Source organism: Anguilla anguilla, chromosome 4 (genome assembly GCF_013347855.1).
Source record: "Anguilla anguilla isolate fAngAng1 chromosome 4, fAngAng1.pri, whole genome shotgun sequence".
In the NCBI taxonomy this organism is placed as follows: domain Eukaryota; kingdom Metazoa; phylum Chordata; class Actinopteri; order Anguilliformes; family Anguillidae; genus Anguilla; species Anguilla anguilla.
Genome location: NC_049204.1, coordinates 57893155 through 57917955, shown reverse-complemented (window position 1 = coordinate 57917955; position 24801 = coordinate 57893155). Strand labels below are relative to the sequence as shown.

Sequence of the window (24801 nt, the reverse complement as noted above, 5' to 3'; positions counted from 1 at the left end):
GTACTTCTGCATATCGCCCTCAGATTTACACACTTGTGGCTGAGGAGTTCACGATACCTGTATTATATATGCAATCTCTCAGTCCTTCATTTAAAACTAAAGGAGGACAACTTTATTTAACTAGGCATAATAAATGGTACTAGTGTCTTGTTTCATTTAAGCCATTTTCCAAGTCTCTGTGATGCTCACATCTGGAGATATTAAGCCTTAAATAGAACAGCACCTAAATGGGCAAGGATTGGCCAGATTTGGTACCTGCACAAAGCGACTAATTATTTATTAAATTACTTATGATAATGTTCGGGGAGTTATCAGATGTTAAATCACCTCTGGGAAGGTAACTGCAGAAAACAGCTGCATACATTTTCCATACGACAGAACAGCTACATTGAGAGGACTCAAATAAACCTTCAATAGAGTTTCATAAGAAAAACGATATGAGCACGCATAACGTGTGAGCTTATTTTGACTATTTCAAGGCATACATAAGTGTTGCTTAGGATTGGTTTAACTATGATAAAGATGTTTTCCTGAGGAAAATAGAAAGGGGACACCACTATAATTGTACAGCTATTTAATTATTTTAATTAAACATTCGTCAAGAATCAAATGAATGGGGTTATAAAGATCCAAAAAGCAGAAGATGTCCTTTCCCATGTATCTCTGACAGCTGATTACATCATAATAACTGATGAATCTTGCAGCATGCACTGCAGAAGGCTCAGCCAGAACATCGGTCTGTTGGGCAAAAACACAACAGATACAACAGGGTCCATCATGACTGCTTTGTTCCCCACTGGGGTGGAATGATCATCCGTCTTTGGAGGGTTATCTGTGAAATATAGCAAAACACACAGGGAGTGGCATGATAATTTTTCTGCAAATGCAATTCATGATGCCAGAGTGGGATGGAGGCGCTGGAAAAGGTTCAAAGAAGAGCAACCAAATTGAGTCCTGGTATGAAAGATAACAGCTATGAGGAAAGACTTAAGATGCTTAATCTCATCAAGCTTAATAAAAGGAGACTTGGGGCTGATTTGATGGAGGCTTTTAAATTCATAAAGGGGATCAACAAAGTGAACTACAAGAGATTCTTCAGGTTCAGTTATGTTAGTAGAACAAGGGGACATAAATGGAAACTAACAAAATATAAATTCTGTACAGACGTTAGAAATTTTTTTTTTTTTTTGCTCAGAGTGGTCAATGTGTGGAATTAGCCTGTCAGGTCATGTAGTAGAGGCAGAAACTCTAAGGATTTTCAAGACCAGGCCTGATAAGGTGTTAGATACTCTCTACTGTAGTCTGTAGGTAATCACAGCACAAGGTACAATTTAGACAGGAAAATGGTGAACATTGTTGGGCTGAATGGCCTGTTCTTGTCATTATGTTATGTTATGTTATGTCATGTCATGTCATGTCATGGAATGTCATGTCATGTCGACATGTCATGTCATGTCATGTCATACTGTGTTATGCTATGGTAAAAATGCACCATAGTGCATCAAGTACCTTCTGTCAACCTATTAATGTGCTTCATTTCTGATGCCTAAATTTCACTGTGCTATATAAATGTGATTAGAGTGAATGATGTAATGTAATGTCATTTTAAGGTAGTATTTAAGAGATTTTACTGTTATAATGAAGAAATAAATACTGGAATTAATGCCCATTATAAAAGCTTTGGCTATATATTATATTATGTCGTGCCAATAAAGCATTCCTGAATAAGATTAGAAGTGACAGAATCAGGATGAGGTGTAGCAGCCATTCTACCTGTAGGATGGCAATGAAAGCTGATGTTGAGGAGGGCTGTGCGGGTAGGGGAACACCCAGGGGCACAGCACAGAACTGGCTTAGCAGAATAACAATGGGATGGTTCTCCAAATAGAGTCCTGCCCAGGTCTACATTGTCCTGTAGAAGTTTGCAGGCTCGAGGAACAGTTGACAACATAACATCAAGACACATTCTTTATCTTGTGGAAACAAATGTTCTGAATTGACTTTGAACTTTCAAGTTTAAAAAGTTCCCTTATTTAAACAGTAAAAACAACTAAATTAAATACATTTTGGAAATTGCCATGGTAATGATCAACTAGCATTGATCCACATTACACATTTCTGCTGAGACCCACCCCCCCCCCCCAACCCCCCCCTCCCCCCCCCCCCCAACCCCCACCAAACGCCTTTGCCTTTTGATAATGTTAATTAAATACCCTACTCAAACCATCAGTGTGGCCACATGATGCTGCTATAATCATCTTTTGAATATTCAAACAATTGTAACTTCAGCCCTATATTAGACACACAAACTTGAAAAGAACTTTAAAACATCACACTCCTCATCAACAAATCTGCTTATTGATTTATAATATCTATCATGTTGGATTATCCACCATTTTTTAATTTTTTGGCAAGTAAACCAGAAAAAAAGAGAGGGGTGAAATTATTTATTAGTATTATTATTTTTAGAAACAACAACACCAATAATAATAATAATAATAATAATAATAATAATAATAATAAATGTTCCAGACCCTGAACTGCTAAGACCCCTAATAATCTTAGAATTGTTTAAATTAGAGTGAAAGGAAAAATCTGGTTATTTATGGCCTGTTAGGCACTCCGTATTGACGGAATGACGGAAGTCGCAACAGGAATTGAGAAGTATCGTTGTTGGCATGACTTAATGAAATATCAACCAACTAAGTAGTAGGCGACTGCACCTTCGATGTGCTTCATATTAGAGTAGCAAGTATTGCTCGCGAAGAACAGTCGCTGTTTAAGTCATTACATTACCATGCAAGTATTCTGGATATGTTTTATGTTTTTGACACTGGTCTCCTGTAATGTGCAGTGCCCGTGTGAAACTGCGGAGCTCTGCAAACAAATCACCGATGAAAAGGATTTTGAGGTAGCTAAATTAGGGAACTGAACAGACTGTGTGAGCTGGGTGAAGTACTGACTACGTGCTTAGCATTTGGTGGCAATAGTGTGGTTATTGTGAAAGATGTATGCATTTGTAGTGAATAACGCTAAAGCTTAGCAAACGCTGTCGTAAAATTCTTATTACCGTGAAGAATGCCTGACTTGTTTACATTCCGGACTGATGTGACTGCGAAGTAAATCTATCGCTGTTTCCGTCGCAGCACTTCAGACACAAGTCCGGCATATCCTGAAATGTCTTACCATGGAGAGTGTCTGACCCGCAAGCGTAGTTTGTGTTACCACGGCGGCACAATTATAGCGAGAAATACAATTTGGAAAAACGGCTATATGCTATAACTGCATTGAGATCAAACCTACCATGCATAACAAACACTATTCATTCTGTTTATAATGCCATCATAACGTGTGTTTAAAACCATATTGCTCTGCACCCCCTTAAAAAAAGAAAAAGTCATATATTAATGCCACTGTATATAAAGTTACCAATATTTCATTGTCCACTCCATTGTTCCGTATCTTTTGGAACTGCTCAGGTGTACTGGTCGGGATGGATCTTGATTGAAGCATATGTACGCATTGCCGCTTGGAGTTTCCCAGCAGTTTCCTTACAAGATCCATCCCGACCAGTACAAAGGCTGTCCTATTATCATGCATTTTCAATGGTAAGAAGAAATTCTACAACTATGCTTATAGCTGCCTTATACTGTTTGGAAGCAGCTAGACCTTAAAAGTGAAAAGTGTCACCCTGACTAATCCTTATTCAGGTATACGTGTTTGATGTTGGAAACAAGGCATGGAAGTCCTATGACTGGAGTAAGGTAACTACAGTAGCTGCGTTTGGAAAATATGATCCAGAGCTCATGTGTTACGCTCATTCCAAGGGCGCACGGCTAGTCCTGAAAGGTAAGAAGTAGGCCTATATCATCTGAGCAGTTTTAATTTACACGTTAGACATTTTAACAATAACAAAGATAACAGAAGTCTGTACACTCATTCTCAGTTTTGTGATGTAAGCAGTGCTGATGAATATATTAAATACTCGAAATTTAGGCACACCGCTCACAGCACACTCACTTAATGACATGCTAATTTGGGTCATTCAGGTGATGTACCGCTTTCTGAAATTGTGGACCCTGCTAAGAGGGCTGCGTGGATTGCAGAGAAAGTGGACTTGGCCAAGAAGCAGTTTATGGATGGGATCAATATTGACATTGAGCAAGAGGTGGCGGAGTCCTCACCTGAGTACTATGCTTTGACTGCCCTTGTCAAAGAATCCACCGAGGCTTTTCACAGAGATATTCCAGGGTCACAGGTGAAATATCATAATTTATTCTAATATAATAGTTTCCAATAATGTTTATCATTATATTTGTGGTAGATACGGGAGCATTGCACTACACATTCCTTTAATTCCATGAATTAAAGGAATGTGTAGTTATGTGTTATCACCTGTTGCATAAGTGAAAATGGATTACATCTGATATTACATTACATTACATTACTTTACATTACAGGCATTTAGCAGACGCTCTTATCCAGAGCGACTTACACAACTTTTTACATAGCAATATTGGCATTAGAGTTGTTGCTTGTTGCCTTCATTTACTCACTCTGCTCATATCACTGTGTAGTTAATAGGAATAACAAAGTCTTTTCCATTCTTAGGTGTCATTTGATGTGGCATGGTCCGGAAAATGTATTGACAAACGTTGTTATGACTATGCTACCATCGCAGAATCATGTGATCTGCTCTTTGTGATGTCATATGATGAGCAGAGTCAGATATGGGGTGACTGCATTGCTATGGCAAATGCGCCTGTTAACCAGACTTTAACTGGTGAGTATTAGCGAAAAGATTTAGTTTGGAACTTTTTTACATATAGCCTACTACATTTCATAATATAAATTATGCCAGGACTGCCCATACTCTGTCCTTGGGACCTATTGCGTGTGCAGGTTTTTATATCTTCCAAAATTCCAACCCTGCTGAAAATTCCAGCTAAGACCAGGTGGGATTCTAAGCTGGTCTTAGCTGGTCATAGCTGGTCTGTGGCTGGTCAAAGCTGGTTAAACCAGGTAGAGTAGGCTAATGGACAAACTGGTGCAGTAGGCAGGTCGACCAGGTAAATGCAGCCAGAGGTGTCAAAAACACAGCTTAAACCAGCCCAAGCAGCTTAGGCTGGTTTACAGGGAATTCCCCAAGTAGAATAACTTTTCAGGTGACTTCTTGGAATTTATGCTCAACTTTCTTTTTCTTAGCATATACTGATTACATAATGATGAAGATAAACCCCAAAAAACTTGTGATGGGAGTGCCATGGTATGGTTATGACTACCCATGTCTTAATTTTTCACAGGTAAGTACCAAAGTGCAATTACAGTCACACAGGAAGAATGATGTGGTTTAAGTACTACTTGTAGTGCCCACGGGTCTGCCTTTATCCTGTCATAATTCAGATCAGCAGCTTTGTTGGAATAACTGGGTTTTAAGTTCTAAAGAAGGCTGAGTATAAACAGTTGACCATGTTTACACGCACACCACTTTACGAATAATTATCCGTACTTTGGTGATTGTTAGTTTCCAGTTATGCCTTTTACATGTATGAAACAAATTACCCAATCTTATTCCTGTATACATTTTAGCTGAATATTCCATTTATGTATTTGGGTTGTTTTTTTCAAGACCACTGGGTGCGTTTTGTATCTTTGACTTAAAATGAGGACTCTTGATTAATATTTAATGATTAATGAGTTCAACTTTTGAAAAGCAATTAATGACATTATTATTTTGACTGTGGTGGTCCCCCAAATTGCAGAACTATAACCAGATTTCCAATCTATCATCCTGTCTTTAACAGTTAGGCCTAATTAATACTTGCTATTAAAATTAATCACAAGTTAATGCATTAAGGGCCGTTCCCTTTTAGGAGGGTGTGTGTGCCATCTCTAAAGTTCCCTTCCGTGGAGCTCCTTGCAGCGATGCAGCTGGACGACAGGTGCCCTACAGTACCATGATGAAACAGATCAACAGCTCCATGTCTGGCAGAATGTGGGATGAGGTGCAGGCTGCCCCTTACTACAATTACAAGGTGTGTTCATTTTATAGAAGCATTATGGAGCCCCTTTGGCATAGAGTCCAAGGAAATTCTGTACATTATGTAGCTTGTACTGCGTGAATTGCCTTTCTTTACAATACGAGAGTACTCAGTATTTGCCGCGCCTGATATTAGCTTTGACTTTCTGTCACCAGAACAAAGAGGGGCAAGTCCACCAGGTGTGGTATGATGACCCAGCGAGCATTTCTCTGAAGGCAGCCTACGTCAGCACACTGGGCCTTCGGGGGATTGGCATGTGGAATGGCAATCTCCTGGACTACAGTAACAACCCTGTTGCCCAGCAGCAGACTAAAGACATGTGGAATGCCCTTAAACCAAACCATGAGAAAGAGCGCTGAGTGAAGAGACAACCCAGTCTCCTCAGCTATTTCTACAAGTCAATATAATGCTTTGTGTTTGGACTTGAGGAGGAACAAGTGTTTTTCTCTTGAATTTAGGGATTTGTGCTAGCACTTCAATTAAACAGCCTTTTTATTACAGTCGTAAAAAATTGGTGGGATGTCCTTTAAGCAGTTGTCAAAAAAAGAAACTTTTTTTTTTTGACCACCACCACTTTTAAATGATTTGATATGCAGCAGAGATGGTTATTTCTCAGGTTTTTTAACAAAAAACTTGTTTCTGTATTGATCTGAATTTGTTTCTGTTTAATGCTTTATGCTGAATATTTTGAACATAATGATAAATATAATTTCGCAAACAAATTTACCTTGATTATGCACTTCATTCATGTAATAAGATAACAATAAGGTTTTAATGCAAAACCTTTAATAAACTGTTGAATAAAACATCTTGAAATCATATAGTAAAACCTCAATTGCTTATTTATAACCTGTAGTGTAAAAATCCAAGTGATTAACAAGTTGTAGAAGAAATAACGCTTGTATGTCAGTGGGTTTGACATGACAGAAGTTGTTTGGAATTATTGAGCACTGATTACCTTTTGATAAAAACAGCCTCTTCACACAGAAAAAAACCTTAATTCTTAGTTCCTTATGATAAGAGTTGAAGCCACAGAGATTTACTTGAAATGCCCAGCTAACTCAACCTGCTCTAGGACCCAAACCCATTGCCCACAGAGCTTTTGTGTGGGACAGGGAGAGAAGACTGGACCTTCTGTATTAGCTCTGCTTTTAGTGCCTGGAGTTCAGTTGCAGCCTGCTTCCTGAGCTGAAAAAGAGCCGTAAACATGGAGTTATTAAAGATCAGAAACCTTGGTTAAAAATAAGAGCTGATATTCCTGTGTTGATATAAAATGGTTTTCATGATACCTTCAGCTCTGTGACCAGTTTCATTTTGGCATCATCCACTTTCTTTTTCAGCTTGTCTATTTCATGGCTCTCCAAAATAATCTGGATGATGAGTTCATTCTGAAAAGGAAACACTGTGTACAGTACAACATAAACAGCTGAGCACTGCTGGATGTATTGCACACATAGGACACAGTTCATACATTAATCCTTTTACCTGTGATAAATCCAGATTTCTCATTTTAACTTTTGAAATAAAAGTTTAAAATACTTTTAAACTTATGTTTTGTGCATTGAGCAACTAATAATAACAAACGACTAATGAACTAGGGCCTGCTACCCCCTAGTGGCTCTTCAATGTGCAGAATTGTATTACAGTACCACAGCTTTACCCTTATGAAACGTTTGGTGGAAATTCACCTTGGCGTAAGGTTTCCCCAGGTGTTTGGTTTTGTGCCTGCCATCCCGTGCCTGCAGCTGTTGGAGCAGTTTGTGATAAAATGCTTCCAAGTCCTGTCTGAGACTTTTTAGAGTGCTCTCCAGGTGTTCTGTGGCCTTCTTTGTATCAAAGTACTTCCTCTTCCAGCTGTCTCGCGCTGAGGACAACTTCAATTGTAACATTCATTCAACACTATTTTACTGTAGTTAAACAGTGGTACGGTAAAACGTAGTTTCACTGTATGTTTCACACATCTTTAATTCATTCATACCATTCATCCTACGGTATCTGTTCTGTGCCAGTAGGTCTTTGCCTTTTCGCAGCAGGCCTTGTCGAGTCCTTTCAAGATGCTTCCGCTCTTCTTTCACCAATTTAATCTGCTCAATCAACTCCTCTCCTAGAGAAAAGCACCGTTATCTGTTTAGTACCTGCTTGGAAATGAAAGTCAAGGGGCATCATTAAAAAAATAAAAAAAGATGGGTATTCAACTGCATAGTTTGTATATTTAAGTTGGAAAACATGGGTGCACAAAAGATGAGTTGGTATAACAAGCGGATATGGTCATCAACTAAACATGCAGCATGAATTTGACCCAAAAATATTTTTATCCAAATACATTGTTGGTCTAACAATGTGACAGATCCAATGCCACTATAAGTATTGAAGCATTTGTCCTAAACATTATGCAGGGCACAGTAAGCTCATTGTTTTAACCCGTTTGAAAACAGGACCAATTTAATGCAAGACATAATAGGTTTGGCTGAAAGTGTCCAAAGAAATTAGCTCATGAAATGACCCAAGCACTGTCAGCTTACTATCTGTGAGGAAAACAGAAGCAGTGGGTTTGCACGTTGCTATGGTATGATGAGGAAGTGCTGAGGAAGGGGGTGGGGAATACTGTGCAGAAGTGGGCAGATGGGGTGGATTTCTCCGGATCTGTAAAAAAGAAAAAAAACATTCAAAATGTGTGTTGTCCTCAGACTGTAAATTTAAGTCCTTTTTCTGGACGCTCTCCCCTTTGCATTCATGACACAGAACCAGGCTCTTCCATTAGTATCCAGCCCCCCTGCTGGCTATGGAATTTCTAAAGGTTTGTGCAGGAAAGATACTGACAAAGACACTAAACTTTATTTTACAGGGAATCCCTCATTTACATGTCTACGAGACTTCCTGGTGGACTTTGAGCGATTCAACAAAACTCCATAAAAACAACTGCCCATTCTTCATAGTGTGTTTTAAAATAGAACATTCAAAGCTGGTATGCAAAAGTTTTGCATCTGTGAAATTGGAAAAAGTACAAAGAGGCTATTATATTTAATCGTTTCTATACTTTACATTTAATTAGAAAACAGAATTCAGCAGTCATACAGAAAAATATATCAATGTTCTTTTCAAAATAAACCAATGGGAAAAAGTCATTGTAATTTTACATTACTTACCTGATTATTTGATTTCTTGCTAATGTACTTTAACGGCTGAGAGCGATTTGAGTTCCTAAAACAAAGGAATGCATACCAAAATATTAGACTGTGAAGAATCATGTAAATACAAATATGTCTGTCTTAAACATATCCTATTGGGATTTGCGAAAAACAAGTATTGACATGTACATGCGACAGACCTGTTTACCTGGCTTTGGAGGGGGAGAATCCAGAATCATAATCCTCCAGTGACTCAGGAACTCCAGAATCTCTAGTGGGGTGTTTCCGGAAACGGGGGCCCATCTTTACGTAGGTATTGCTTTTAGCTTGAGGCTCTGCTGCTGGAGCCATTTCTATATTTTGACATGAATACATAGATCAATACATTCTACTCCTCCTGGGATCAGATTATCAATTTACATATTAGTTTTTCAAACTGTCTTTTTCACCTAGAAACAAATACTGAAAACAGAAGTGTAAATATGATAATATATAAATATGATCTGAAATACTATATAAATAAGGCCTTGAGTTTCATGCAGATAGTTACATGAGCTGTGTGCTTTGCTCACCTTCCTGTTCTAGAACAGATTCTGACTGATCCTGGTCTCTCCCTGGGGGGTTGCGGGTTTCATCCCACCCTGGCTCTTGAGAGTGGAGGACATCTTCCTTCTCATCGCTAGAGCTGAAGCTCCCCAAACCTTGCATGATCTGTGTTGGGGGAGGCCGTTGGGGTGCTTGGTGTTTGATCTGGGGAAGTTTTGAGGACTTTTTTGTCACAGTAGGCACGTGGGAACTCTTGGCAGAGTACGTGTGAAGGTCTGTGCGGTAAATCTGCCTATCCGGTGTGAGCGAATCAGAGAGAACACTGTCACTATTTTCCACCATGGGCAGCAGGTACAGTTCTGGATGTGGGGCCTGATAAGAAACAATGAAAAAAGAAGCAATAAAACATTTTTTTTCTTTAAAACTGCTTACAATAACATATTTTAAAATATACAAGTCAGTTTAATTCCTATTAATAAAATTAGTCAAAATGAATGACCATAAATGGGCTTGAATTATAATAAAATATACAAATATTTATTTCTGTATTAAAAATACACAACACAATATACATACAAATGGAGGGACAAAGGACTTCACTTTCAGTTCCCTTTCTTGTTTGGCTTTGACCTGATCATGTGGTAATAAATACATACACATTAATTCACAAGCATAAATCATGCATTTTCTTCATATTCAGCCCCACTCCACATTTTCTAAGATGGCCAAACTATATATAGTGTTTATCCCCAGGTGAAACGTATTGTACTCACCAATGCCAAACTTCGACCGACACATTTCAAAAATGAAAAATTGTCAATTGACTTTTCTGCCCCAAGAAGCCCACCAAGTTCATCCCTGAGAGTTTTTAAACTTATGTTGGGATACACTCTGCAACAAGACACATTATTAAATTAGAGCATACAACGTAAAAAAATAAAAAAAATAAAAAAGTAACTAAAATGTTACATTAGGTTTTAATTTATACTTGGATTCAATTTGCACTGCATGACTAATGAGTTCCAGTATTTAAAAAGTACACAATTTCAGTATGACATTTAACCTCAAATATCAGTCATTTCACTGTGTCTCTCATGAGGAGTCTCATTTTTAAATATATGACTTTTTTGTAGTTCTGCATTCAGTACAGTATATTTTATCAAAGTAAAAGACACATTTAGTTAGGAAATAGCTAGGATGCTTACCTGATAAAGCCGGCAGATATGAAGCCGTCAATGGCTTCAATTGGAGCTTTATTGAGTTTTGAATTCCACTTTTCTTCTGGTACATAGAATATATGCAGCTCCAACAACTAGTGAATTATAAATAGTTCAGAAAAACAACCTAATCATACCAAAACCTGGACCAAATTGTAACAGTTTCATGACTGCATTTATCATGTTTCTGTAGTAATACTATGGATGCTGTTGTGACTTCGAGCAAGGTGTAAAGGTGAAATGAAATTTTTTTTCATAGAAAAGTAGCCTACATTTCCCAACTGCAACAGCATAATAATAATAATAATAATAATAATAATTACACACGGTCACAAAAAAGAACATACAGACCGTTAGCATCTTACCCTTGCGGTTGTTGGTCTTTCTTTTTCTGGAATTCTGCTCATGTGGACAGATGAAGTTATTCCAATAAACTCCACGATTAAAATGAACCTAATGTAGCGTGTGATGTCGCAGTGAAGCCATATTTTACATGCCGTTTGTTGTATAAAGCGGGTGCTTTGATATAATAATGGCTACTAATTATTCCATCAAAAAACATGACTATGTTTGGCCAGTTGGCTTGGTGAGTGGGAAGGGAGTGGAGCAGACTGCTAAGTAACAATCTGTGTAATCAAACAGTCGCCTATATGGCAGGGCAGTTCCTTCGGAAATTGTGAGGGGTAAGGGTACACACAGACAGTATTGTTGATGTACAAGGCGTCATTCTCGCAAATAGCCTTGGAAGTTGGCGTAATGACTGCCTACGCCTCAGAAGTTCGCTTTATCATATAGCTTTTAGTGTGATTAAGGGAAAACACTGTAGTCAGGCATTTGGAGATACACAAAATATTTACAAAATGAAGATGAAAGAGAAAGTTTTGGAACAGACTAAAGAAATGACAGGACTGCCAGTTACCAAGGCTATGCAAACGTGGTCCGTGATGTGCAATTACACTGACTCAGTTAGCTAATTATTTATATTCATCAAGGCTACTCTCTTGTAGATTAGTGGTTCAGACGAGACGTAAAAGTTATCAATTGTATTACAATACAATTCGTGACTTGTTAAACGCAGAATACTCACCGCGTGTGTTGTACACCGTTTTACTCACCAATAAAGTTCTCTTGTATCTGGCAACCCTTGAAATGTATTCAAAACCGGAAACGTGTTTCAAGCGGTGTGCTTGATTCAGCATCTTCCCTTTGTTCCCAGCAGTTGCTTGTTAGTGACGTTACAAATACATCAACATGTCTGGTTCATCAAACATCCTTGCAATGAAGAAAACTGTTCAGCAGTTGCGTTTTGAAGCAAGCATCAACAGAGTGAAGGTACAATAGTGGTTGAAATGATCACTTGGTAAAATGTGTACTAACGTTAGGTTGCTATGCTATTTAGCTAGCTGTATCATGGATTAGGGCGCATAGTGGGAACAAAAAAACAGCGATTTCGTTACCCGTCAGTTGTCTTGGTGTTTTAATTATAAAGGTGTGCTGATAGATAGATATAAAATCGATATAAATTAGTCTACGAATACTATTCACTCAATAAACCTTGTACCTCAGCCAGCATGGAAAACTACCGGGTTGCCGAGCCATCTTGACGTAGTTTGGCTAGCAAGATGGCCAAGATAGGTTTGAGTGGTGTTAACCATAGTCTCACATTAATAGCTAGCCATCTTGTTGGGAAATTACTAAACTGGTTTTAGAAACAGCAGCCTGCATCTCTTCCTTTGCCTCGAGACGCCGGCAAACAAACAGATCTAGCCAAGTATTTGGACAGTACCATCTGTCAACAGTAACCTGCGGTTCGCTTTGGTGCAAGTGACTAAGCTGGTTGTAACGCAGTTTTTGTGTACGATACTGTGTGAATCTGCGGCTTTTATTGGTATGCATTAGCGGTGCGCATCCACCCCCCTTCCACAGGTGTCTCAGGCAGCGGCTGACCTGCAGCAGTTTTGTATCCAGAACGCACTCCATGACCCTCTGTTGACAGGATTGTCTTCCAGTACGAACCCCTTCAGACCTCAGAAAGTCTGCTCTTTCCTATAACATGCTCCTGGCCTATAGGCTGGTAAGTGTCATCAGTATACAATCTTAACAACTCACCTGAGCCATAACTTAAATAACTCTTGTAATGTGTAATATTTTTACGTTAGTGTGCAATCCACAACTCACCCTAAATTGCCTGTGGTACAGGAAAAGTAGCCTTTTTTTTTTGCTGTTTTGTAATATTTGTATGTCTTCATTTTCCAGGCTTCACGGTTTTTGGTCAAGTTGTCATATTGAATGACATGTGAAGACATCAGAGAAATGTGTTGGTTACAAACCAGCAACAGTGTCTGCACTATACCTCATTTAAAATTATGTTACCTGCCAATTATTTTTACTGCCATTGATGTGGAATGAATACCTTTTGTAATACCTTGAATTTACATTAAATTCCATGAAGGATCTGTGCTTTGCAGTACTTTTAAATCCGCATTAACTGGTGTTAAATCAAGGGGAGAGACTGATTTTAAATATTCTCTTGTGCCTTTTAATTAATGCATTCTTTTTTGGCAACATTCTTCACTGGACTTTTATAATAAGAAAATAAAATGTCAATTGAATAGGAGCACGTCCTTTTAATTTGCAGGCCTTAGAAAACATAGGCCTATGGGTCAATTACTTTGTGGAAACTTGAATCATTCAAATACAGGTCATTGTTCTTTCACATTTGTCATTTTTCAAACTCAAATTATATTTATATACATAATACATATTTTTAAAAATGACATTAACATAGCTGTAGTCTGATGCATATTGGAATCCATGTTTAAAGATGGAACTTCCTTCTGTTGGAGTCCATCTCATGTCGCTGAAAAGTGAGAAAAGATTGAATTAAAAAGGTACAGTTGACATATAAGCACACCTGTCCATACGTGTGTGGGGGTGTGGGCGCAGGTTAATTAATGACCTGCAAAAAAACACCTATATATTGCATTGGGTAAGTCACCGGACTTAGCCAAATTCCTCCTTAACATTGTTGCAGAAAGACAAGCATTCAACTTAAGTCCCACTTTCCACAAATTAAAAACTTTAAATATTAAGAGGCATATCTTGACACTACAGCTAAAGAATGTAAATTGGGATGTTCCACAGTATTCAACACAAGAAAGGGAAAGAACAAGTTTTTTGTGGGATGCCAAAGAAAACCGGTTAATTAAAAGATGCACAATCAGGAAAACCAAGAGAAAAAAAACCCAAACATTATAACGACAACCTGAAAATCTGAATTCACAATGTGTGTAGTTCTGTTTTTACTGCGTTTTGCCAAATGGAAACAATGTGCTGTGACACTATCCTAAATGACAGTTAGCTTTATGCACCAAGGACAGCATGATCCTAGAGGAATTAATTGTGCAGATACAAGAGGGGAAATGTAGATGCAGGAATACTTCACACTATCACACTACTGGAAGTATTAATCCCTCATCTGCCAGTAGTTGACAGCTACTTCTCCAAACATGAATGATTCCAGGTCTTCTGGATTAGTTGCTCATCTCAACATTTGAGCCAAATGTTTAAGAATCACTATGCAAGCACTCACCTTGTGAACCCATTCATACTCTCCAAATTTGGAGTCAAACGTGCCCTTTTGGAGAGAGCGAAGTTTAAGTGTAAAGCGTGGTCCTAGCTCTTGAATGCCAACTCTCTTCTCGTTCTTGAAGATGTACCTTAGGGGAGCAGACAACAGTGATTGAGTCCAATTTATCCAAAACAGCTTTCCATTACATTAAGACTAGATCATGGCTTCTTAAAAGTCAGAGCTTTGACCCCATTGTACATGCTGGTTTTGATTCCAACCGTCCACGTACTATGATAGGCCTTAACAAAGAAGCCCGGTAGAATGATATACAGTTTTAGTTACACTATCCTCTGTTTTACATCATTTTCACTTCTCTACATGCCCTAATTTATATTAACACTATTTATTATGCTATTGTTTTTACTATTGTTGCATTCATTATCAGTACCATTTTCAAATGCCATCACGTGGTACATGGTAAATAGTAAGTTACGCCCATGGAAGTCTCAGAAAATACAGAGTGCTCAATAGTTGCAGTCAATGAACAGCCGTCCCCCCTTCCTTTCCGTAATAATGAAACAGCCATTTTAAGAGTATATGAGTTTTGGTTTTTCTAAATATGTTGAAGGTGTCAAGGTCCGGGTACTCACCTGTGAAATCTGAAAAAGATGAAGTCTCGCTGATTATGGAACGTTGCAACCTGCCGACCGACGAACTGTGGATCATGGGGGAAGAGTGCAGCAAACATCCGTCCAATGCTGTGACCCAAACGTGTTGTAAAGTTGTTTAGTATCACCTCTGGAGAATGCTCTGTTGGGTCTTTGCCTCGTCTCTGTAAAGTGTTCACAGGAAAGAGCAAAGTATGTTTTTCTTCAGCAACAGGTACAGCCCGAACACACATTCTTGGATTCACAATTAAATAAAACAAGCAATATTTCTACAGACCTCAAAAAGATACAAGATAAAGCTGAAGCTAGAACAGCTTACCTTCATTTCTTTGCGCAGTCGAACACTGCTTACTTTGAAATGCGCTGTTGGTCCATCCGGAAGATGGCAGAGAACAAGGCCATCTTTGTAATTTTTGGTTAAGGAGACTCCAATAAACAAAATGTGTGCATGTACATAAATATTGGGCAGCCAACATTTCTGCAAAAATAGTGTGTATAAAGCACAAACTGAATCAATGGACAATGCTGTGTTAAAAATGGGAAAATTGTGGGTAGAATTGCTGGAGAATTTATTTATTTTTGTGAGAAGCTCAAGGAACTCATGATGTGACCTAAAACACATAAAAAAGGATACTGGGCATCTTACGGTCCTCGTTTACCACCATGAGAAATGTGAAATCTCTAGCTATACACTGAGGGATAACCCTCTTTAAAGCAAGACCTCGTCTATAATACACATGTGCATTTGGTATGACGGTTGCAAGCTGCTCACAGAACCTCACCGTCCTCTGAAAAACAAAGAAGCAACTTTAAATAGGGGGAAATAAATTGAGTACAACTTTCAGCATTTATGTTCATACTGGATGTCTACATTTTGCATACATCCTGTACTGGAATGCAAGAATTGTCCTAATGGTGCGGTCCAAAAACATGCTCACCCCTCTTGGTCTGTCTGAGGTGGTAATGAGAACTTTTGGATTTGTTAGTTTGTTGAAGTAAGCTGAAAACTCATCAGTTCCCTCATCAAAAGCTACCTGCAGAAAATTGAAAAATTAAAACGAAAACATACGTTTAAGCAACAACAGTAAACAAACATAATGAGGCATGTGTTTTACATTCTCTACCCACTGCATACACAATATTCACAAGTACAACATTTTACATTTTATATTAATATATTTCAGTCTGAATTAATGTTACAATGATGTCAAACTTAATGCTTCATCTTTTTCCTATAATTATCAAATGAGAAACCTTACCTCTTCATCTTCTGGGTCAACTGTGGTTTCATCATAAATCCTCTGATTTTCTATGGTTTTAGGGACTGGTTTTGGAGGTGCCTACAGAAAAGCAAGTCATATTTCATATACAACCACATCACTTTCTTCCACACACTTTTTTTTTGTTGATACACCTTTAAGGTGCACGATAACAAATATCTGATTAGAATGTTCTGAACTGAACATTATAAAGTTGATGTAACAATCACTTCTATAACACCGACATAGAATTAAACAAATAGCATTAAAATAACTACTCTTCTAATGGTTAAAAGACCACAGAGATCACATCTGTGCGTTTAAATCTTCATCCACATCCGGCATTCAGTCCAAGTAGGCTACACTATTGAAAAACAGTACCTCATCAACGTTACTGCTGCACAGTAAAACTAATGGTAGCATAACAAGCAAATGTGTATAATAAGTGCAATTTACCGCGTCACCAAGGGCGTCCCTCTCCTTTTTCCTTTTCTTCTTCAAAGCCAGCTTTTCCTTTGATAAAATAAAATGGTCAAATATCGCCAGCATAGACAGAGAAAGGTGGTTGTACGGTTTAAGTAACTTTCAAAATAACACTAGCCTTGTCATGTAGGCAATTATCTTGCACACAAAGCAAAGTAATAACTTATGACAACAGATCTTACTTTTCGTTTTTCCTGTTTATATTTCATGAACATAAAATGTCGCCGTTGTTTGTTTTTTATTTCTGACACGCTGAATGGTGGGGGAAACGACGATTCTGGTTCTGCATTCGCATTTTCAGATTCTTTGACGGCGCCCTTTTCTACAGCCTCCTGATTTAGTTTGTTCCGTATCTTTTCGTTTTTCATCTTTTTCTTTTGTTTCTTGTTCGTAATCCGCGATTCTGATTGCACTTCGGAATCCATGCTGCGTGCTTTTTATCCAAGTTTCTTCCTCGCATGCGTTTACTGACCTTTACTCTTTGACCAGGAAACAATTTTCAAATGACTTCCGAGTTCATTCAAACGCACAGCCACAGTTCGTTGATTATGCCCCCTAGCGACGCCAAAGAATATAATTTTATTCTCGCTATTACACTTTTTTTGCGGCTGAGAATTTGATCGAACTAGAGATGTCGCTCATGATAAATCGGTTTTCCTTTTTCGGTCTGGAGTTTTGTAAAACCAAAGCGAGATGTGATACTGTTAAGTTAATCAATTACACAGTATGCAGGACTGATATTTCATATCAAATGGCATTGAGTAATTAATGCTGGAATGTATTAACTCCAAGGTTCAGAACTTTTAAAATCTAATACCAGGCAACAACGATATAGACAAAATTACAATATATATAGACAATATCCTCCACAAGGCAATGCTTAAACTCAAAAACACATAGTCAGAAAATATACACAGCAAATTTGGCTAGGAATTTTCATTATGAAAAATATTAGCCATAAAGCCAGGGTTTAAATAGAAAATGAATAGCCTGCTTGTGTATCTGTAGAGGCGATAGCCGTGGTGTGGGATGGCAGCATTTTATTTTATTGTAAGAGAAGTCCCCATCACAGGGGTTTCGGACAGACTTTTTTGCATGTGAAATAATTTAGCTTTGCCATTGCTAATTAGCTGAATACCTATCCAACCAATTATTTTAAGATCAAACTGAGGATTAATGTGTAATAAAATAAAATGTAGTATCAGTGTGTATTTGTTATTTGTTTTAATAAATAACAGCTACTGAAACAATTGATGAACAATTGATGATCCATACAGCCTGGAATGGGGTAAGGACAAGACTCATATTTATCCAGTGTTGAAGATCCACAACAGACAGATCTGTACACACAGCTCCACTGCCTGGATCTCCTCGCTGACTTCTCTATTCATGTCAGATATTTTTTGTACCTTTAGCCCACATACCTTTATTCAACTATGGTAAGTATTTTTTTAAAACAGAAAGGATAACTCTCACAGACTGACCTGGTGAGAAAAAAACCCAACAACTTTTAAACAGAATTCACTGAATTTGCATGTTTCATAGAAAAATGTATGAAATGCTCTGAAGAATTTGGGTGTGCTGTGAGATCATACCTCGGTCACACTGTACATCATGAAGATATGTATGTTCATTAAAAGTACATGGCAGTCACAAGAAAAGGAGAACAATAGCTCAGGCTTTCAGTGCAGGACTACATATAGTCTGGAGAGCAACCAAAACAGCATCAAATCTTAGGGCTCTATTTTTTGGATTCAATGTTGCACGACGCATGGGTGCAGTCAATAGCATGGCGCGTGGGCACACAGCACATGCCTTTTAAATGTTGGTATTTTTGTGACCAGAGACAAGGAGCGCACAGTTCAAAGTGCATGGCACAGGTGGAAAATGGGCTGGATTATGTTGAATATATTATCAGTGGGCGTGTTGCAGACGGATTCATTCACAGTCAATTAAAGCCTTGTGCTGCCAGTTTCCATGATCAAACACTCCAATGGAAGACAATGATAAGGATATACTAATCAGAAGCTTCTCCCAAGACCTTTTACAGAAGATGCAGAGCTGAGCAGTCACTTTTTTCAAAAGTTGAGTTTGAATGAATCTCATAAGAGATTCATTCAAATTCATTCGCACATGATTAGTAACTGGCCAACAAATTATGTAATGCCTACAGAAAATTACAAGATTTGCTGAAAAAGGTTTATTTACACTTCCATGTAGAAATGCTACATAGACAAAATAAGTGTATTTAAGACATGATGAAACCACAACTCATTGAATCCTGCAAACATAATTTTAGGTTGGTAATCAAACAATTAATATGTGGTTAAACATTGTCAGCTTTTAATAAAACAATATTTTATACATTTTGGTTTCATTATGTAGAAAATACAGACGTTTTTATGCATAGCCCCCATTTCAGGGTTAGTTATTTTTATTGAGAGCCTACTCTGAAATATTTAACCACCATACAGTGGCTTAGCTTGGCTAATGAAAAGCAATTCATAGTACAAGTATTGAAGAATAAGGATTGCGAAAGGCTCCTGTTGCAGTTTGTCTCAACAGCTGATGTACCAGGCTACAGCCTGGCGGAAGGCTTTATAGATGATCGGGTTCTGTGAACAAACCAGACCCCCACTTCTCCAAATCTGTGGGCCATCCCGGTTCATATCCCCCAGACATGTCCAGCGGTCCTTGTACATCCGTGACACGCACCATTTCGAGTGATCGAAAGAGGATTTGAACTGAATTGGCCCCGGTAATTTGATCCGCTGGATGTTCATTACATGATTGGGGAGAGAACAGTTGGAAGGCAGCACATGATAGCTGTGCTGCCAGGTTTCTGCTAACAGATCAGTCTTCAAGGTCTGAGCTACCCATCCCGTGTATATGTCTGTGGAGAATGTCAACAGAAATATTAAATCTATAAGTTAGAAACATTTCTGTTTTATGTAGTATGTCATTATATCTGCACAACCCTGAGAGTAGAATAGCTTTAAACAAACATTTCATCCTAAAAAGGAATGTTATTCATTTTGATACCTTGACAAATGTCTTTTGACCCAACAATGACGGCTTTCTGCAACCCCTTGTCTGGACAAAGCAGATCCAGCTAAGGCTTTAAGATCCATTCCAAGTGATTTTAAAGCATAACCTTACGTGGATCTTCCCCAACTTTCCCTATATTCTTTTTGAAATGAGACTTTGTGGAGCTTGTGCATTTGCAAAATGATGTTGTATACAACTGTAATTATCATGACTTTTGTCAAGGTAGCAAAATACAATTAAGCCACAAAACAAGTGTTAATCGTTAAAAGTTAATTTGGGTCCAATATTGACATAAGTGCACTAGAATATAACTTGATATCTAGAAATAAAGGTTGATTTTTAGAAAAACAGTAGGAGTCACTGGAAAAGTGGCTGTGTAATGTACTGAATGTCTAAATACGAAAATCTTTAGTACAGCATGCCTTTTTACTGTTTCATAACCTATGTCAACAATTTCTGGGCTATAGAATGTTCTTGAACTTTGAGTTATACATCACATGTCAAAAGGACCTTCCAATAGGAAAACAGGATTGCAGGTAAAGAAAACATTTTAGAGACTTATCAGATACAATTTCACAGCATCACATAGCACGATTCTTGTTTTAAAACCAACGTTCTTACCATCAACGTAGAATTTTGATTTAGCAAAACTAAGGAAGTGTTCTCCTTTTGCTGAAATCAGTCCCTGCATTCTCTTAGAGACCCATGGCAACTTGGAGCCATCACAAAGGAGAGCCAGGCTGGCCATGTCTTTCTGGAACTCCACAGGCAAGGAGCAGTTGTACACATGGGGATTATAGTATAGGAGCTGCTGGGCTGAAGGGAGAGGTGGGGAAACAGCTCCATCAGCAGGCACATTTAAAAAATCAGAAGAAATCTGGTTTCCTAGGATACGCTTCAAATTTTAAATGTAATTTTGGCCTTTTCTCACCTATTTCAGGAAACTGTCCATATTTATAAGTGACACAAAGCACAGTTTGGCCATAGTGTTGGCCAGTGGAAGGCCAGGAATATCCCCTTTCTGGAAATGGTGGGAAGTGGGGGACACTGTGGATGAGCCAGAAGCCTTGAGACTGGTCAAAGTGTAGAGCTCCTGTCAAGGACATAAACGTACCGTGCAAATGTACACATGCAATCAGACACGTATGTGCAGACACATGTACACATAAGCAGCTACTTGCACAAACATTAAAAATCTGTTATGCATCCTAATGCCGCATCAGCACTGCAATGTTTTTTCACTACGTTTTTTTCATCGCAGGGTCAGGAAGTAGCATTTAAGCAAAATACATTTAACAAAGTTTGATTGACCCCTTTACCAAGTTCTTGGAACCAGCACTGCATATCAGTGTCCTTTGCCCTGCACACCCAGTGCCCCCCCCCCCCTTTTAGTCTAAAGCACATTGTGTTTTTGCAGAGTCATAAGCTTGGCTTTGCCTGAGGTAGACAAGGATACCATCCCGCCAAGTTGTGGCTTGGAGGGGCGGCCTGCTCCTTATCTACACAGCATCGAGAGTTTTGCCCTTTTCAGGGTATCCTACAGAAATAACCACACTGACCACAGACTCTCAGCCCTTGACAACATTCATTTCTTCTGAGCTTCATTATGTTCTGACCTCATCAGCGCAACAAACAGAATTCACGAACAACTTCAAACATCCACAAATACATACTGATTGTAAAATAAATAAATAAATGTCAAATTAAATAAATATTGAATCTGACAAACTAATCCAGACATCTGTTTATTAATGTACTGTATGCTTGTACACAAAGGGCCACAAATTCAAATAAGGAGATAATATATGAACCGCGGTGTGTACCAGTACAGTATTTTCGCACCACTAATTAAAAGTAGGATAAAAATGTTTTGCAGGCTATATTTGCATAGTGAAGAATAGATTAAAATTCAGCAGTCCAAAAACAGCATCTTTCAGTCAGCATTTAAACAGTAGTACCTTTTGTATGTCCATACTGACGTGTGTAATTCATCAAGGGAGGGGCATCATTGTACAACACATAGGCTGACCTGTTGGACTAAACAGAACCATACATGTAATGAAACTGCAAGCAGGAATTGCAGGAATTCCAACACCAAAAACAAAACATATTAAATTGTTCAAGGTACAGGATTTTAATATGGATACATTTTTTAAAAAATGTAAAAAAAAAATAAAATAAAAAAATATATATATATATATGATGGTACTGTACCTCGCACAATCTTTATAAAAGTGTCAGGATGAACATTCAAACATGGTTCATTCACATTTTGAGAAAATCAATGCTTCGTACTCATTGGCTGATGTTAGCCTGTTCCTTTTCTTGCCTCGCAGCAAGATGGTATCAATTTTGAAGCCCAACCGAGGGCCATTCTGTATAGAACTTACAGGTTCTGCTCAGCATGTAATGGGCTACTTGGAGTAAATTATGTGTGGGCCATGCAATGGATTGGCGACCTGCCCAGGGTCTATTCCTGCCTCTCGCCCACTGCACGCAGGGATAGGCTCATGCCACCCCCCCCCCCCCCCTGCCCCCCACCCCCGTTTATGTAAGCAAGGCAAAACAAGTACAATTTAAAATAACTTTACCTTGAGTCCCCTTCTTGTGTACAGTGGTTTCAGTGTATTGCCAAGGGCTCCCTGACTGGAATTGACCAGAAACTGGCTCAACTGCCAGCCCTCCTCTGAGGAGTCCAAGTACATGTATTCGAGTCCACTTCCAACATCATCAATTTTATATTTGGGTAATTTGTACATGATGAACCTATCGTTAATGGAAACAGTGTCACTTCAAAATGTAAGCGTATCCTACAAAGTTATAAGTCAGCCATGATTTAAAATCTCTTATTGCCCAATGAGATGCTGGCGTGTAAAAATAGCATTCTCTTAAATTATCACTTTGATCTGACACCGATTCAAGATGCACTGCTGTAATGCCTGCATCATTTTAACGCTTAGACTCTTTGTGCATTGATGCAAAAAAACCTGTCTCGAATGGTAGAAGCACTAGAGATTAGTCATTTAGATGCTTTCAGCCAAAGCTACTTAAAAAAGTGCAGTTCACATGATAAAAACGCTAGAGATTTTAAAATCACAAGTGCCACCGTCAAGGGGATTGCCTCAAGATTTGCGAGAGAAGTATATTTTTTAAAATTCAGCATAAAAATCCAAGGCCAAGGTAAAACAGAAATGAATCCTTCAATGTGAAATCTAGCTGATCCATGGCTTACATAGTGAGAAAAAGGATACATTCAAAATGGTTATTCACTAGTTCATACCAAAAAGCAGACACAGCATAAAGGCTGCACATGGGCCGTTCAGCAACTAAAACAAATAAACTTCCACTTATCCCTGTCTTTATAAATGTTCTTTTTCCTTTTCTACCGACATGACATGCTCTATTCATCTGAAGTTAATTTAACTATGAAGCTGGTTGCTAACTTAAAAGCTTATATATTAATAAATTATCTAAATATTGAGCCTGCACAGAGTAATTTTTATTTTTATTAATTTAATATAATACAATGTTTTTGAGAAGTTAAAGGGTTTCAGTTTTTATGATACAGTCAAGCAAACTTGGTCCACTCTAAAAATATTATCAAGAAACTGGTTCTTTCCAGCTAATGTATGAGAATAGTTGTTGCTATTCTCATACGTTGCTATGTTTCATATTCTCATATAGAAACATGCGTTACTGAAGCAAAAATAGTGACGATTTGCTGAAGATCACATAACAAAGGATCCCAAAATCCACTTACCAGTCAACAGGTTTCCCATCTTCATTCTTGCAGGATATTTCTGTATGACAGGGGGTAAAACTGAAAAGAACAAGAAGCAAAATGAACCATGTATGAAAGCAGCACATCTTAAATGTGTCTGCAGATCAGCAGTCTGATGGAGCCAGTGGACTTGCAATGGTTTTTAATTGAAAAAGAGAAGTGGTTTCCATGTCAGTCTGGGCTTATTGAGAAATATTGAAACTGGCCACAGCGCAGCTGCATTGTAAGACAGTTGGGGAAGTCCGGAGTTTGTCTCCTGACATGGACATTCTATATTTCTTGTGGCATAACAATGGCTGTTTAGTTACCACATCCCCTATTCAGTTATTTCTGAAAGATTGCAGTTAAATTCAAGGGTTTGTGATTAATTTGATGTACAAAGCAGGAAATTACTAGTCAGTGTCCACAGTCAGCTGGCTCAAGTAGGCTTTCTGCGGTATTGAGTTTAACGGTTGGCATAAAGTGTGTGCACCTGCACCAGTACAGTTGTCTCCACACAATCAGCATTTTGCAGTTAGACATATGTAAAAATATGATTTAAAAATAAAATTAAAAATAGTGTATAAGCAGGCCTTGAACATTGACATTATGAAATAAATATAAACTCATTATATTATATTCACACGGTATCCCTGAAAACAGGTTTAGACCAATGATCAAGGGAAGTAATACCGCTATCAACAGTATCTAGAGGGAAATAGCGCAAGTGCCAGCACAGTGACACTGTGACAAGCCTAAGCTCCAGCTGCACGTGAAGTGCGTCTCCTTCCATCTCATGCTGGTGCAAGCTTAATTCTTCAATTAATTCAAGCTTGGAAAATGAAGAAATAATTCTTCATTTTCCAAAATGGAAGACATTCCTTCCACTCTAGCTTCTCTCTCTTCTAAAATGATTTCTGAGGCCCTCTGAGCAGAGATTCTTTTTGCCATACCAATCGATTGTGGTAAGGAGCCACACGCAAAGCTATTTATTTGTTGTGTCCCTCCCCCAATTTGCAGTTGGGGTAGAATGTGAGAAAATATTGAATGTTTAGAATGTTTTGAAGCAACATTGTGCAG

At 38.3% G+C, this 24801-nt stretch overlaps 5 protein-coding genes across 8 annotated transcripts; 2 read left to right on the top strand and 3 right to left on the bottom strand.

Moving 5' to 3' along the window:
- Window positions 1-2629: 2629 nt before the first annotated feature.
- Window positions 2630-6858, top strand: ctbs (chitobiase, di-N-acetyl-). The gene is made up of 7 exons (XM_035413524.1): window positions 2630-2911; window positions 3711-3849; window positions 4050-4258; window positions 4612-4783; window positions 5206-5303; window positions 5874-6035; window positions 6197-6858. Exons 1-7 carry the CDS (start codon window positions 2798-2800, stop codon window positions 6398-6400), a joined length of 1098 nt encoding a protein of 365 aa, XP_035269415.1. The 5' UTR covers window positions 2630-2797; the 3' UTR covers window positions 6401-6858.
- Window positions 6691-12152, bottom strand: spata1 (spermatogenesis associated 1). 4 transcript variants are annotated; one of them, XR_004764805.1, is made up of 12 exons: window positions 12048-12152; window positions 10921-11027; window positions 10489-10606; window positions 10292-10345; window positions 9742-10087; window positions 9378-9522; window positions 9188-9242; window positions 8564-8684; window positions 8020-8145; window positions 7730-7905; window positions 7331-7443; window positions 6691-7229 (listed from the first exon to the last, which is right to left on the bottom strand). XR_004764805.1 is itself a non-coding variant. In XM_035413520.1 (12 exons), the coding sequence occupies exons 1-12, from the start codon at window positions 12129-12131 to the stop codon at window positions 7113-7115; spliced, it is 1548 nt and encodes a 515-aa protein (XP_035269411.1). In that variant the 5' UTR covers window positions 12132-12152; the 3' UTR covers window positions 6691-7112. The 4 variants fall into 4 exon arrangements, 3 of the variants coding, with proteins under 3 accessions (XP_035269411.1, XP_035269412.1, XP_035269414.1); XM_035413520.1 differs by having other exon boundaries at window positions 7331-7429; XM_035413521.1 differs by lacking the exon at window positions 12048-12152 and adding an exon at window positions 11298-11878 and having other exon boundaries at window positions 7331-7429.
- An 8-nt stretch (window positions 12153-12160) lies between these two features.
- On the top strand, window positions 12161-13388 carry LOC118225326 (guanine nucleotide-binding protein G(I)/G(S)/G(O) subunit gamma-5). Its single transcript, XM_035413527.1, has 3 exons — window positions 12161-12264; window positions 12859-13006; window positions 13189-13388. Exons 1-2 carry the CDS (start codon window positions 12184-12186, stop codon window positions 12982-12984), a joined length of 207 nt encoding a protein of 68 aa, XP_035269418.1. The 5' UTR covers window positions 12161-12183; the 3' UTR covers window positions 12985-13006; window positions 13189-13388.
- A 147-nt stretch (window positions 13389-13535) lies between these two features.
- On the bottom strand, window positions 13536-17402 carry rpf1 (ribosome production factor 1 homolog). Its single transcript, XM_035413525.1, has 9 exons — window positions 17096-17402; window positions 16887-16943; window positions 16431-16511; window positions 16110-16205; window positions 15806-15959; window positions 15491-15573; window positions 15154-15335; window positions 14525-14651; window positions 13536-13792 (listed from the first exon to the last, which is right to left on the bottom strand). Exons 1-9 carry the CDS (start codon window positions 17336-17338, stop codon window positions 13751-13753), a joined length of 1065 nt encoding a protein of 354 aa, XP_035269416.1. The 5' UTR covers window positions 17339-17402; the 3' UTR covers window positions 13536-13750.
- A 1688-nt stretch (window positions 17403-19090) lies between these two features.
- Window positions 19091-23896, bottom strand: dnase2b (deoxyribonuclease II beta). Its single transcript, XM_035413526.1, has 6 exons — window positions 23722-23896; window positions 22553-22727; window positions 21920-21998; window positions 20893-21054; window positions 20583-20777; window positions 19091-19806 (listed from the first exon to the last, which is right to left on the bottom strand). The coding sequence occupies exons 1-6, from the start codon at window positions 23826-23828 to the stop codon at window positions 19472-19474; spliced, it is 1053 nt and encodes a 350-aa protein (XP_035269417.1). The 5' UTR covers window positions 23829-23896; the 3' UTR covers window positions 19091-19471.
- Between the last annotated feature and the right edge of the window lie 905 nt (window positions 23897-24801).